Raw genomic sequence first — 14,521 nt, forward strand, 5'->3', positions numbered from 1 at the left:
TCTTGGAGACAAAGCCAAAAGCCACCGTCTTTCACACTACTCTCAAATTCCCCACCATGGAGATTAAGCTCTTCTCTTTTTCTGCTTATACTCGTTTAATACACTCTTCATACCTTCTTCTTAATGTTTTACCATCTGTCTTTTACCATAATTATCTGTGTGAGAGAGGCTGCATGCAAAGGAAGAACTTTAGACTTGGGAAGCAAATTCCTTGGCTCCTCTAACCCACAATTTCCTCATCTGTAAAATGCGTATGATAAATTCTGTTTGTGCCACAGGGTTGCTAGGAAATTTAATTGAGGAAACACTTGCAAAAATATATTTTAACCTGCAAAATTATAGGACGATGATGATGTCTCCTCCACAAGATGGTTGTCTGCTTGAGGACCGTCAGGCTCCATGTCTTAGACATCTGTGCACCTTTCATAACACCAGGTTCATAGTTGACATCTATTAATTCTGTGGAATTGTGTAACAAAGATACGAGCGATAGAGCTTCTTTCTTATGTAGAAGTCTGGGACAAAAAAATGCTGGGAAAATAAAATGAAGCCAGTTCTCCTGGCTATTTGATGAGTATGTTCATGGCCAATCATGCAATCCTTGATTAAGGTAGAATGTCCCTTTCAGATTGTCATAGGGGTCTGTTGAATCCCCAGCATTATGTTTTGAAAAACCTTTTAGTGTTTAGGCTCCAAATATGGCCAGGTCATTCCATACACTTGCTAATCTTGCTCCTGCAATAGCCAGCAGGCCCAGACTGGATAACCAACCTTTCTTATTCCATAGTTACATAATTACAGGCCTTATCAAGTATGTCCTGGCTTGTAGATGTGAGACACATGACAGCATAGTCTCTAAGCATGGGATAAATGCCTCAGGGCCTTTCCCTGGAGACAAGTGAGGGAACAAGAGAATTTAACCTCTGAAAGTGCAAAAATTAGAGTTCAGTGAACATTAATCTGGTGACTACCAGGCACCATGGAAAATATGAAACAACTGGAAGACCTTGAACTTCAGAGGATTATAATACAGTAGGAAAAGTATTCAGAACACTGAGGAACTCTTTGCTTGTCATGAGTGTAATTGTGCATATTTGACTTGTCTTCGAGTAGGGATTATTAGATTTTAACTTGAGGTATGTGACTTGCAATAGTTGTTTGTGGAGCAGTCAAGCACATTTCAGAAAGCTTGAAGAGATCTAGCAGTTGGAATAATCACGTTCTCAATGTTATTTCTTAGCAGAGCAGTCATACCGTACTACAAATGGTAACTTTTGTATAGCACATTCCAGTGGTCTAGATGTTCTGAAAGGAGAATGTTCTGTTTGGGTGGAGAACTTTGGTAAAAGGAAGTATTTACTTGAGCAGTGGTATTTGCTTAAATTCTTAATTTTTTCTGAAAGGCTTATTGAACTTGGGTCCCCAACCCCCACCCAGACCAACATGTACGCATCTTAAATAAAAATAGGCAAACAGAGTTCAGTAGGATGCTTAAAATATTTGAGTGTATTATTGATGGCTGTTTCTCATTCCCATTATATCTGAGTTCTAAACATAGCTGCCTAAATTGACTCCCTTCCTCTCCAAGCTTTGTTGATAATGACTGCTGGATATTGAAACTACAGTGTGTGAAACTTGTCGTTTCAGTCGCATTAGCTTTGCATAGGGTTTGGGCTGTACCTTCCTCTTCCAGAAACCTTTGTTTGCTCAAAGAGAAGCAGGAAAATGCCAATTGCCTTATTTTAGTATAGCATTAAAATACACGTGGTAAGGACCTCATGGGGCCCAGCTGCTGGCTAGGTTTTCAGTCCAAATAGAGAAGAAGAATGTTTGCTACCTCTTTGAAAAATAAAGGCGCTGTGCTTTTTTGCTGCACGAAGGAAGCAGCTGCCCAGAGTTGATCTTTGAGGGATAGTGGGACATAAATGAGCTACTGACTCTTTTAGTTATGAAATCATGGATTTGTCTTATTAAACATTGTTACGATGAAGATCAGTTAAGGTTTCAGAAGCCAGAGGATATTGCTAATTTCTGTTCTGGGGTTATGGATTATCAGGTGGAAGAGAACGTTCTTTTATGCCAGGCACCAGTCAGTTCAATTCAAAATTGCCCCAGTTTGTTGGAGTAGCTAGTTCAAAAAGGTATGTATGAGAAGACCAAGATACCTGAAGCTTGCCCCCTTTAGTGGAGATTAAAGTGTGGCTTCAGTAATTATCCTTTTTGTTTGTTTAATGTCATCTAACTTGATCCTTTGTTATTTGCAGTTCTCAACAAACCTGAAACATGAGCAGTGGACTTACATAGGGTTTTACTTATTTTTTTTTCTTCTTCTTTTTCCTTTGGGCCACGCTGCTTGCATGATTGAACTTGGGCCCTGGCAGTGAAAGCACAGAGTCCTAACCACCGGACTGCCAGGGAATTCCCAGGATTTTACTTCTTAATAGACTTTCTCGTTGGGATGTTAATTAAAAAACTGATTTAGATATGGATTAGAAGTTATTTTCAAAGGCAAAGAAAGTCAGTAGGAATAAAAAAGGGGATGGGGGAATTACCTGGCAGTCCAGTAGTTAGGACTCGGTGCTTTCACTGTGGGGGCCCGAGTTCGATCCCTGATCAGGGAACTAAGATCCCGCAAGCCTCAGGGCACAGCCAAAAAAAAAAAAAGGAAGAAAGTCAGTGGAAAGTGTAAGATCATTTAAACCTTCATATACCATTGTAGCATGTTTGAGTTCTGGGAGTAATTAAGTATTTTGCAGATGTGAGCCTGTTGATGATTAAATGGTATTTCATTTCTTCACATCTCTAGTTTCTTTAATTTCTTTGTTAATTTGAAAAGTCTGTAGCTCTGTTATTGCACAGCATCAGAGGTCAGATTTTTTTTTTTTAATTTTATTTATTTATTTATTTTTGGCTGCTTTGGGTCTTTGTTGCTGTGCCCCGGCTTTCTCCAGTTGTGGCGAGCAGTGACTACTCTTCATTGCGGTGTGCAGGCTTCTCATTACGGTGGCTTCTCTTGTTGCAGAGCACGGGCTCTAGGCACACGGTTTCAGTAGTTGTGGCTCAGAGGTTCTAGAACTCAGGCTCAGTAGTTGTGGCGCACGGGCTTAGTTGCTCTGCCGCATGTGCGAACTTCCTGGACCAGGGATCAAACCGTGTCCCCTGCATTGGCAGGCAGATTCTTAACCACTGTGCCCCCAGTAAAGTCCCAGATGTTTTGGATTTACGCCTTCCACTGGCTGAGATTACTGGGTGTGACTGAACACATTGCTTTTATTATCTCTTAACTCATCCAATTTTTGGACTTGGCTTTCTTAGTGTAGAGTCCTTAAAGGCATATCAAGTGGGCTGAGTTAAGAAAAAATAAAAAAGGAGGGTTATTCCCAGAGCTAGTATATATCACAGAGGTAATTATAGCGGTGGTGTTTCCCTTTTTCTGAACTTGAATAAGTGGTGCCAGAGTTCAGAAGAGATCTTAGAAACGGTGGTGTGCTAAACTGAACAAGACCTACAGGTAAACTGGATGATCACTGAAGCCACGCACTAGTGGGTTGACTCTCTGAATTTCTTTTCCCTTTCCCTTTTCTTTTATGTGACGCTTAACTGTTTTAGCCTAGTTTCACATTGAGAGGTCTGTTTTTCCCAGTGGTATGCATGAAATGAATGAGGTTTTGCTCAGCCCTTTTCCTGAAATACAAGATGGTAAATGCAGGACTGGAAGGAGCGCATGGTCATCTTTTCCAAAGGACAGAGGCTAAATGAACTTTCCAATGAGAAGCAAGGTGGCAGCGCTTAGCTTTCATGTTTCTTGTCTAGACTCTGGCTCTGGTCTTTCTGGTTTTACGGGAACAGCCCCTCTCACAGTCATTGACTCTTTTCTTCAGAATAGTGCCCATTGGTGAGGTGTATATAGTCACCTAATTAAAAAGGCTTTTCTTGGAGACCTTGGTGCTTTTTAACTGTTACCTACTGCATTGGTTTCTATTCAGCACCAACCAGTCGGCCTTGGTGGCTTTTGGATACACACCTAGGAGCTTAATGACTTTCATGTTTTTTCTCTCAGTTGTTTGGGGACCATACTACCTCTGAGATCGCTGAGCTACATTGGTTCTGTATGTGTGGTTACTTTATGGCGTTGATTAAAATTGTTTTCTTTCCTTTTGAAATTTTAAATTTTATTTATTTATTTATACATACAGCAGGTTCTTAAAATTGTTTTCTGTCATTCTCTTCCATATAAAGTCTTGTTATTGTTTTGTGCCTCATGTTTCATTTGAAAGCAAAAGCAATAAGAGGAGGACAGGTGGAGAGGAATGGGAGGACAGAGTACTTCTGTTAGCGCCGACTATCTTCTCCTAGCCCTAGATGATAATAATGCAGATTTAGATTAATGATGCAGCTGTGCTGAAATTTCACTCATTGAACACCCGTAGTCTGAATTCTTGTGTTCTCTTGCTAGAATTATATTGTCTTATTTAATGATATCATTGTCAGTTTGCTTAGTGTGCTCAGAAATAACATAACATTTCCATAGCTTTTCTCTGGTCCTTATTTTAAAGGTTAATGTGATATTGATCAACCTGAAGACAGGAGGCTGGTTATAGAAAGGTTGATACCTGGGAACAACTGCGGAATGTGTGAAGTAATTGATCTTTGAAAGATATGGGCTATAGTTAAGGTTTAGAGTGGCTTCAGAATTAGACATCAGTTATTCATTTATTGTTTTCTCTCTAGGTGCGTGCTATTATGATGCTAATCAGTCTATGTATGTGTTTGGAGGCTGTACCCAAAGCAGCTGCAATGCTGCCTTCAATGACCTCTGGAGACTTGACCTAAATAGCAAAGAGTGGATCCGACCTTTGGCTTCAGGTAAGAGAAAATGCTGATCTTTGCTTCCTTATCAGGTAACCCCCTTTGTGTGGAAACTCTACCTGATCCTTTAGGTGTTGGTCTCAAGAACAGATTACTGGGGCCCCAGATCCTTTGTCAAATCTGCTTGTAAATGCTAAGAGTAATATGCTTGTGTAAGGTCTTTGAAATTTTTTTTAATTATACTTTATCATTAGTATCGGTACCCTGCCAAAATTGCTATACTACTGTGTGAATTCATTTGTGTGGTTTTCTGAAGTACTTGTACAGGTGTGATACGTTCTTTGGTATGAAGTTGAAGTAAGAGCAGAAGAAGCACAGTCGTGAGAACTGTAGTTGACTGACAGAAGCTATTGTCCCAGGGCTAAGATGTCTGAATATCTTGTTGTTGCCAGCTCAGGTATTTGGGGAGTGTATGGAACATGCCTCTGCTCGTTACTTTTAACAACTCAGGAGTGTGGGAAGATTCCACAGTAGGTACATTCCTGCACAGTCCCACTATGCCACAATTCTGGCAGAAAGAAACTAGATTATTTTCTCTTTTGACCTAATCTTTCTTGGGGAAGAAACACACATACACACACACACACACACACACACACACACACACACAAATTGTTTTTGCACTCATGAGGCGGGACAGTTTGAAAAGGCACAGTTATGAGATTGGAGGGGCTGGTGTGATGGAGAAATAGAGTCCACTGAGTATAAAGTATTCTGCTAGATTTGTTGGCAAGCTCTTCCCAAACATTCTTCATTGGCTTTTCAAGGTTGGAAATCACTCTAGGACTAAGGAGACTTGGGTATCCCTTGGGCAGATTCCATACTTATTTAGGTCTTGATTTACTTTGATTACTAAATGGAAGACAACATGGTGTATTAGAAAGGTCACTGGACTAAGAGTGAGGAGACATGAGTTTCATTTCCTGGCAAAATCACCAATTCTCCATGTAACTATGAACAAGTTACCATATCTTTCTGGGAGAAATATGGAGGAGGAGCAGAAGATTCTGCTTTTAAATGGGTCGGGAAAGCTGGTTTATGTTTCGTTTATTTCTGTAATGACTGCTGTGAATGTCTAGGCCAGGAGCTTAAAATCATTTCATGAGAAGAAGCGACATTTTGCTTCCCCAAAGCTGTAAGTTCTGTTTCTTTCCTCTGCAGCAGGCAAATATAGGAGGGAGGAGCATACTGACAGTGGATAGTCACAAGTGGGGCTGGGTTTTGTACAGATGAAATTCTTTCAAATTATTGGAAAGATAAAGAGATGTTAATCATTAAAATTTTTTGAAGATTAGTATTTTAGAGCCTTCAGAATTTTGTACTTTGGAGCATTTCCTTTTCTAGCACTTTGTCCTTTATTGTACTTAATGCAGTATTGATTAAAATCTAGAATCACAGATTCTAAAATGCAGAGGGTCTTATTGGCTTAAACATCCTACTGCCATTGTACTTGTTGTCCAGGCCCCATTTCAGAGTAGCTTTGATGTTCCACTCGCAAAATACAAATACTGCCTTTCTCTGTTTCGTAACTAAGCTTTATGCCTTTGGCATGGGTGTTGCTCTTTCTTGTAGACATGGAGCTCTGGACCTTCATGGCCTGTTGGCATCTACTTTGCTTATTTTTCCTTATTTCTCCCTATAAGATAGACATGGGATGTTTTGTTGTTGTTGTTGTTAAATACTAAGTTTAAAGGCAATGCTTTGAAATCCCCAAGGTAGAAGTATCAGAGAAATAACTGACTTTGTAATTCAGATTCTACAATGGATCTGAATTTTTTTTATTATTATTATTAATTTATTTTTTAGCTGGGTCGGGTCTTAGTTGCAGCACGTGGGATCTTTTCATTGCGGTGCAGTATCTTCGTTGTGGTGCACAGGCTTCTCTATAGTTGTGGCGCGCAGACTTCTCTCTAGTTGTGGTTGCGCAGGCTCCAGAGTGAGTGCACGGTCTCTCTAGTTGCGGCACGGGCTTAGTAGGCCTGCGGCATGTGGGATCTTAGTTCCCCCACCAGGGATCGAAACAGCGTCTCCTGCACCGCAAGATGGCTTCTTAACCACTGCACCACCAGGGAAGTCCCAGGGATCTGAATTTTTAAAAAATACAATGTTACCCAAGTCTTAAGTTTCTCAATAAAGAAAAAAATCGCCATTAAAAAAAAAAAAACAATGTTAGACTGTTCCCTTTTATAAAATATATTAGTCCTGAATGTTTAAAAGTAATTTTCTAACAAAATGTCTCAAAGAATCTAGCTTCTGCTTCCCTCTAATCTACAATTAGAGCCTAGTTTTAGAGGGGTGGAAACTGAGCTTCTTGAATGTCTACTTTAAAAAAAAAAACCACTAATTTAATAAAGAGTCCTATGAGATTCTCATTTAGGCAGAAATCCCATGGGAAGATTGCCTCGGGAAATGTTTGTATACGCTGTCATGAGTCGCAACCAAAATTACTTCCTAACTGAAACATCAGTGAGTCTTTCTGAATAAAACACAGTTGTTGGTATGTCTTGGTGTGCCTGACTCACCCGTTTTCAGTGCATGGTGGTGGCTAAGTTACATGGTAGCTGAGGGAAGGGTGCTACCCCCACCCTTTGGTACCAGATGTGACGTCTTCTAGCATTTGAGTAGTTGCAAGTGATGGGTATCTAGGGTGATAGTTTTTTTTGTTTTTTGTTTTTTGTTGTTTTGTGGTACACGGGCCTCTCACTGTTGTGGCCTCTCCTGTTGCGGAGCACAGGCTCCGGACGTGCAGGCTCAGCGGCCATGGCTCACAGGCCCAGCCGCTCCATGGCATGTGGGATCTTCCCGGACCGGGGCACGAACCCGTGTCCCCTGCATCGGCAGGAGGACTCTCAATCACTGCGCCACCAGGGAAGCCTAGGGTGATAGTTTTAACAGTGCTCAGTCTTCAAAAGTGTAGCTGTTTGGAAAAGAGCATCAAAAAACAGTGGAACAGTTTGGGTTAAGAGCAGAATCTTGATAAAGAATGCTACTGTATCAGGTATCTTTTTACATGTGTATTTGGTTTTATTACAGATGAGACTGGAGCATCTCATTTTGGTTGGTGTCTTAGCACAGGCTGCCATAACAAAATACCAAAGTCTGGGGGGATTTAACAACAGAAACTTATTTCTCACAATTCTGGGGGCTAGGAGTCTGAGATCAGGGTGCTGGTGAAGGCTCTATTCCTGGCTTTCAGAGAGCTAGTGAGCTTGCTGTGTCCTTACATGGCAAAGAGTGAGTTCTGGTATCTCTTCCTCTTTTTATAAGAGTATCTAAACCTAATTATCTCCCAAAGCTCCTGTTCTCCATATGCCATCACACTGAGATTAGGACTTCAACATATGAATTTTGGGAGGACAGAATTCAGTCCATAGCAGTTGGAATTAATGTGATTTGCCAATGAAACCTTGTCTTGCATTCCTTTTGAAATGATAGAAGGAGGGAGCATCTGGAGGGAGTATGGTGGTGATGAGTGCTGGAATGACAGCTCTTACAGTTGAGAGAGACCTACAGTACTTCTCCGACATTTCGGAGTTACGTGAGTTACCGCCTCCTCCCTTTTACATGAGGGTAGGTGATCCCTACCCTCATGGAGCTTATACTGTAATGGGGAAGAAAAAAAAAACAGTTATGAAGGAAATGAGGAATGAGATACAGAATAAGAGGGGGAGATCTACTTTAAACAGAAGACGACCTTTTTTGCTGAGATATGAAAGATGCAGCAGGGAAGGAAGTGATAACGGCATATACAAAGAAGAGGACGTATTGGAGGAACTGAAAACAGAGCTTTGTGGATGTAGCATAATGAGCAAGGGGTAGAGTGGCACAGATGGAGTTGAGGTATAGATGGAAGCCAAATCATTCACAGACCATAGTCTGTGAGATTTTGAGATTTTAAGCAAAGGAATATTATGATCCTGTTTACATTTTTAGGAACACTTTTGCTGCTATTTAGGAAATGGGTTAAAGAAGGCAAGAAAATAAAGCAGAGAGAACAGGTAGGAGGCTATCAGAATAGTACAGGTGAGAGAATGTGATGGCTTGGACTAGAGTCCTAACAGTGGAGATAAAGAGAAGTGAATGAATTTGAGCTGAATTTTTGTGTTAAAAATGATGGAACTTCTTGATGGATTGGATATGGGGGTGGTGAGAGGGTCAATCAAGGCTAACTTATGTTTCAGGTTTGTTCACTTAGGTAGGTAGTGGGGCCATTTGCTGAAATGGAGAAGAAACATTTGGAAGAGGTTTTTTTTTTTTTTTTTTTACCTCTTTAAACATTTAAGTGGTGGTATCAAGTAATTAGTTGTTATGAGGAGTTTGGCATTTAAAATAGAGGGCTTGACTTTCCTTAAATGGCAGTACAGTCCTTTTGCTTAGTTAATTCTTCTTTTATCCTTCATTTGTTGATTCAGCAAATATTTATGGATTGCCTACTCTGTGCCTGGTATTGTTTTAGATGCTGGGGATACATGACTGAATAAAACAGACAAAAAATCCTACTGGAGATTAAATTCAAGTGAGGGAAGACATATTTAAAATGACAGGTACAGGGCTTCCCTGGTGGCGCAGTGGTTAAGAATCCGCTTGCCAACGCAGGGGACACGGGTTCGTGCCCTGGTCCAGGAGGATCCCACATGTCGCAGAACAACTAAGCCCGTGCGCCACAACTACTGGAGCCCGTGCGCCTAGAGCCCGTGCTCTGCAACAAGAGAAGCCACTGCAATGAGAAGCCCTCGCACCACAAAGAAGAGTAGCCCCTGCTTGCCGAAACTACAGAAAGCCCACGTGTAGCAACCAAGACCCAACGCAGCCAAAAATAAATAAAAATAAATAGATTTTAAAAATAAAATAAAATGACAAGTACCTAATATAATATATTAGAAGATGATTAATGCTATTGAAGCAAAACTATAGCATAGTAAAGGGGATGAGGAATAGGGGAGATTATAACTCGGGGGATCACGGTAGACCTCATGGAGAAGGTGACATTAGAACAAAGACTTGATGGGTACAAGAAGTGAACCATGTGGATATCTAAGGAAACAACATTCCAAAGAATAATCAGTGCAAGGGTTCAGAGGTGAGAGTGTGCTTGGGACAGTCAAGGGGTAATGCGAATCCTGTGTGGCTGGAGCAGAGTGAACAAAGGAGACTGTACTAGGAGAGGTTGGACAAATAATGGAGGAGAGGGTGTCCTACATATAAGGCTTTCTGGCTGTTATAAGGACTTCGTGGACTTTGTCATATTCTTTGAGTGAAATGGCTGATGATTTAGGTTGCTGAGAAGACTGTCAGATGGCAAGTGTAGAAGCGAGGAGATCAGTTAAGAAATGGTAGCAATAGTCTAGGCAAGAAATGATGGTGATTTGGACTAGGGTGTTAGCAGAAAGATAAAAATTGGATGCATTGGATAGAGCCCACAGTTTGGATATGGAATGTGAAAGAGAGGAGTCAAGGATGGCTGTAAGGATTTTTAGCCTAGGCACTTGAAGGAATAGAGTTGCCATTCACTGAGATGAGTAAGACTGTGGGTGGCCAGGGTTGGCAAAGTGCAGGAGAGATGAGAGATTCAGTTTGAAGCATGTTAAGTTTGAAATGCACATTAGGACATCCAGGTAGAAAAAGGTATGTGCCTGGAGTTCAGGGGAGAAATGCAGGCTAGAGATTTTTGTGTAGATAGCCAAATGGGAGTCATGTAGATGGATTTAAAGCCGTGAGACTGGATGAGATTACCAAGGGAGTGAGTGAAGATAGAGAGGCTAAGTCTGGGAGACTCCACCATCTGGAAATCAGGGAGGAGAGGGAAACGGCAAAACATTAGAAAAAGAGCAAGGTTGGGTGGGGTGGGGGCGGTGGTATGAGAAAACCAGGGGAATGTGGCATCTTGGAAGCTACCATACTTGCACGTGTTTCCAGAAGAGGAGGAAATAGTCAACCGTGTCGTATGCAGCTAAGAGGTCAAGTCATATGACTGAGAACTGACTTTGAATTTAATAAAGAGTATTTTCAATGAGAGGTAAGGATGAAGCCTACTTAGAATGGTTTTAAGAGAATGGGAAGAGAGGAGTTAAAGATAGTAAGTATGAACAATACATTAATTTTTTTTAAAAGGGTGTTACTATAAAGGAGAGCAGGGAAGTGAGGTGCTAAGTAGAGATGAATGTAGAATTGAGAGTTGTTTTTTTTTTTTAAGATGGCAGATATAACATGTTTATTTGCTGATGGGAATGATCTTCTAGAGGGAGGAATTGATTTGGATAAAGAGGAAGAATTAATTGCTAGGACAGTGTCTTCACATAGTGACAAAGGCAGAATCTGTTATACAGGTGGAGGGCTTGACTGTGGATAGGAACACTGACCCTTTATCCAAAGGAACAAGAAGGAATATCAGATTACGGATGCTGGTGGATGGGTAGATGTGGGAACTGGTGGAAGTTCTCTACTGATTGCTTCATCACTCAGATAAAATAATTAAGAATGGAACAGAACAGAAGCCCTTGGAAATCTGGGCTGGTGATTATGAATGTACAATTATATTCATTGTAGTCTTTGCCAGGCGGTTCTAGGAAGTTGAATGTTTCGACTTCCTGTATTGTCAAACTAAGGTAACACCTTCACTCTTAGTTTTGTTTGACTCAGCCTGTGTTCAGTTCCCAAAGCAAATGAGCAGTTCTTAGGACAGGTACTTCAAAAGACTAATGTTTGAACCACTCTTTCTAAAATACCCTTTATTCAAACCGAAGCTAATTTTGGCATCTGTTTAATATATAATGTCGTAAGTCACAGCCTTTTTTGGTTACTTTAAATCAAGGTAGAAATTTTCAAGTAGAAATTTTTACGTTTAATATTGGACTGTTGTTGTGATTTTTAAAACTTACTAAACATTAGCTCACACCCATTTACAAAAGGGAAACACATTTCAGTTTTAAAACTCTCCATAGTTATGAGAGTCTATAAATTTTGGGAGGGCCTATAAATGTCAGGTAAAGATTTAAAGCTTAGCCTGTCAGCTCTAGTCCTGGAGCACAGGTGATTTTCCTACCACATTCTCCCCATAGAATCTTCTTTCCCAAGGATTTTTTTTTTCCCCCTTTCTGGTTTCTTCCCTTTTAGTCACACGTGGAGTTCCAAATGATGGGTTGTGGTTCAGGCCCTTTGTTTTAGAAAAACATATCAAGGTCTGAGACACACGTACTAGATGCCTGTTCTAATCTTGGCCTTGCTACTTCTGAGCTACTTGCTTTTGAAGTTAATCACGTCTGCATTTTCTGGGCCTCGATTTCCTTCACTGTATAAAGAGGACAAGACAAGACCACTGTTCCTAAAACTACACAGCAAATCACCTGGGAAACTTACTAAAAATATAGATTCCTCAGCCTCATAACAGTCACTCGCCTGTTCTCAAGGGATTGGGGATAGAGTGGCAGATCTGCATTTTAAAAAAGAAAATGTCCCAGTTGATTCTAAACCTAGCTAAATTTGGAAACCCTGGATCGCTGCGAAATCTTCTTGCTTTCTTACTGTGCAAACTGTGACCTCACTTTGTTGTCACAGTCTATTAGGTGGGTGTGTGCCAAACTGGACTCCCTAACTGTTGTTAAGAATGGCTGCTCTGTGTTCTCTTAGCTGCTTCTTTGTAGAACTAGCTACCTGTTACTCTAGTTAGGAATAGCCTACTTTCTGAGGAAATGGTTATGGAGAAAGGTTTTGGGTGTTGGTTGCCCCAGACTCTTCATGCATACTACCTAACTTTCAAACCAACCCAACTAGGTTGGCACTACTATTATCCCCATTTTGCAGGTGAGGAAACTGAAGCTCAGAGAATCACCTAATAATTTACCTAAGATCACACAGCCAATAAGTGACGGAGCAGTGATTGAAACGCAAGATTTTGTCTCTAGAGTCTGTGTTTTTTTCTACTATGACATGCTGTGAGTAGTTTTATTTTATTCTATAGTTTGCTAGTTTCACATTATCAATTTTACCTTTTAAATGGACTTTTAAATTTTAGAATAGAACAGAGTTCCCACAACCAGTTTTCCGTGTTGTTAACATCTAGTCATAATAGTACATTTATGACAATTAATGAACCAATATTGATACATTATTATTAACTTAAGTCCATACTTTATTCACATTTCCTTATTTTTTTATTCTGATGTCCTTTTTCTGTTCCAAGATCTCATCCAGGACATATTACATTTAGTCTTCAAGTCTCCTTAGGTTCCTCTTGGCTATGACAGTTTCCCAGACTTCCTCGTTTGTTGATCTTGACAGTTTTAGGGGTATTTTGTGGACTATCATTCAGTTGTGGTTTGTCTGATGTTTTTCTTATGGTTAGACTAGAGTTAGGATTTGGGGGAAGAAGACCATAGTGGTGTAGTGCCCTTTTCATCCCATCCCTTCAAGGGTAAATGCTGTCACTATGATTTATCACTGTTGATGTCAGCCTTATCATCTGGCTGAGATAGTGTTTATTAGATTTCTCCACTATAATAATTATTCTTTTTTTCCCCCTCCTTTTAAAATTCTTTTTTAAAGTTTGTTTATTTTCCTGTGATTCTCTTTTCTTTATTTATAGTTGCCCTTGGTCCTTGATATTCAATTTGAGGGGGAATAACTAAGCTGTCTGGCCATTATGTCTATCGTCAGAGTCAGGAAAGAATGATGAGCAGAGGGTATGTCAGCAAAGAAACCTTTTCGCAGCTTAGAGAATTTTAAAATATCAACATAATTTGCCTTTTTAAATTTTTTGGTGGGAAGCAGGAGGATGCTGAAGACAGAATCTCTCTTTTATTATGACTTAACCCAATCAAGATCCTTCCAGCTATCCAGAGTCAGAAGCTCTGTTGGAAATAATTTTGTTTCCTTAGGACCATTCCCCAAGAGAAAAATCACATCTTACAAAATCACTGAGTAATCCTGCAGAAAGTCTACTTTTGGAGTCAGGGGCAGGAGAAAGAAAGAGTATTGGTCATATCAGATGTTTATAGGAAGGCCAGAGTATCCTCAGAAGCTGAGAAGTGCTGGAACTATCCAGAAATAACTGCCCAGAGTGTCACTGTTTCTCTTCTGTGTAAATGATACCTTAAAAATGATACTCATAGGGTTCTTGGATCCATTGATGAAGCTTTCTGTTCTGTGTCTAGTGGAAATGCTTACTCTGAGGTTTTCTACTGCCCTTTCCTGAGCCTGTGGTAATATCACCTGGAAAGAAGGAAGTCTGGGACTGATACCTGGCACCAGATATAACCAAAACAGCTGACAGAAAAATGTGTTCAGGAGAAGATCACCCAGTCCTTCCCTTGCCTTAGGTCCCAAATGTCAATGCTGACATTGAAATAGCTGGATGTGGAATTTTTTAGAATAAAATGTATTAGTGTACTTATAGGCATTAGATTCTGCTTTTTAACGTTGCTTTGCATCTAAACACTTTATACATTTTTTTAAAAAAAAATCACCATTATATGTAAATGTGTTCTGAGAATACCTGTCTATGGAGAAGGGGGAGAAATGGATGCTTATCAACTGGTAAATACTAGACTGTGTAGCAAGAGGACACTGTTGCATGCCTTTCAAATACACTTCAAGCTTCTCTTCTGTCATAAAAACAAATCACTGATCCCATTGTTTTAATATTTTCTTCATGAAG

At 40.2% G+C, this 14,521-nt stretch overlaps 1 protein-coding gene across 2 annotated transcripts in view; it reads left to right on the forward strand.

Annotated features, from left to right (window-relative positions):
- FBXO42 (F-box protein 42) overlaps positions 1 to 14,521 on the forward strand; it is a 113,395-nt gene that overhangs the window by 72,126 nt on the left and 26,748 nt on the right. For both annotated transcript variants that reach the window (XM_060310617.2, XM_030877198.3), the window contains exon 4: positions 4,732 to 4,866. In XM_060310617.2, coding sequence (XP_060166600.1) covers positions 4,732 to 4,866 — 135 coding nt within the window. The remainder of the gene's footprint in view (positions 1 to 4,731; positions 4,867 to 14,521) is intronic.

This window comes from Globicephala melas, chromosome 1 (assembly GCF_963455315.2).
Source record: "Globicephala melas chromosome 1, mGloMel1.2, whole genome shotgun sequence".
Lineage (NCBI taxonomy): Eukaryota > Metazoa > Chordata > Mammalia > Artiodactyla > Delphinidae > Globicephala > Globicephala melas.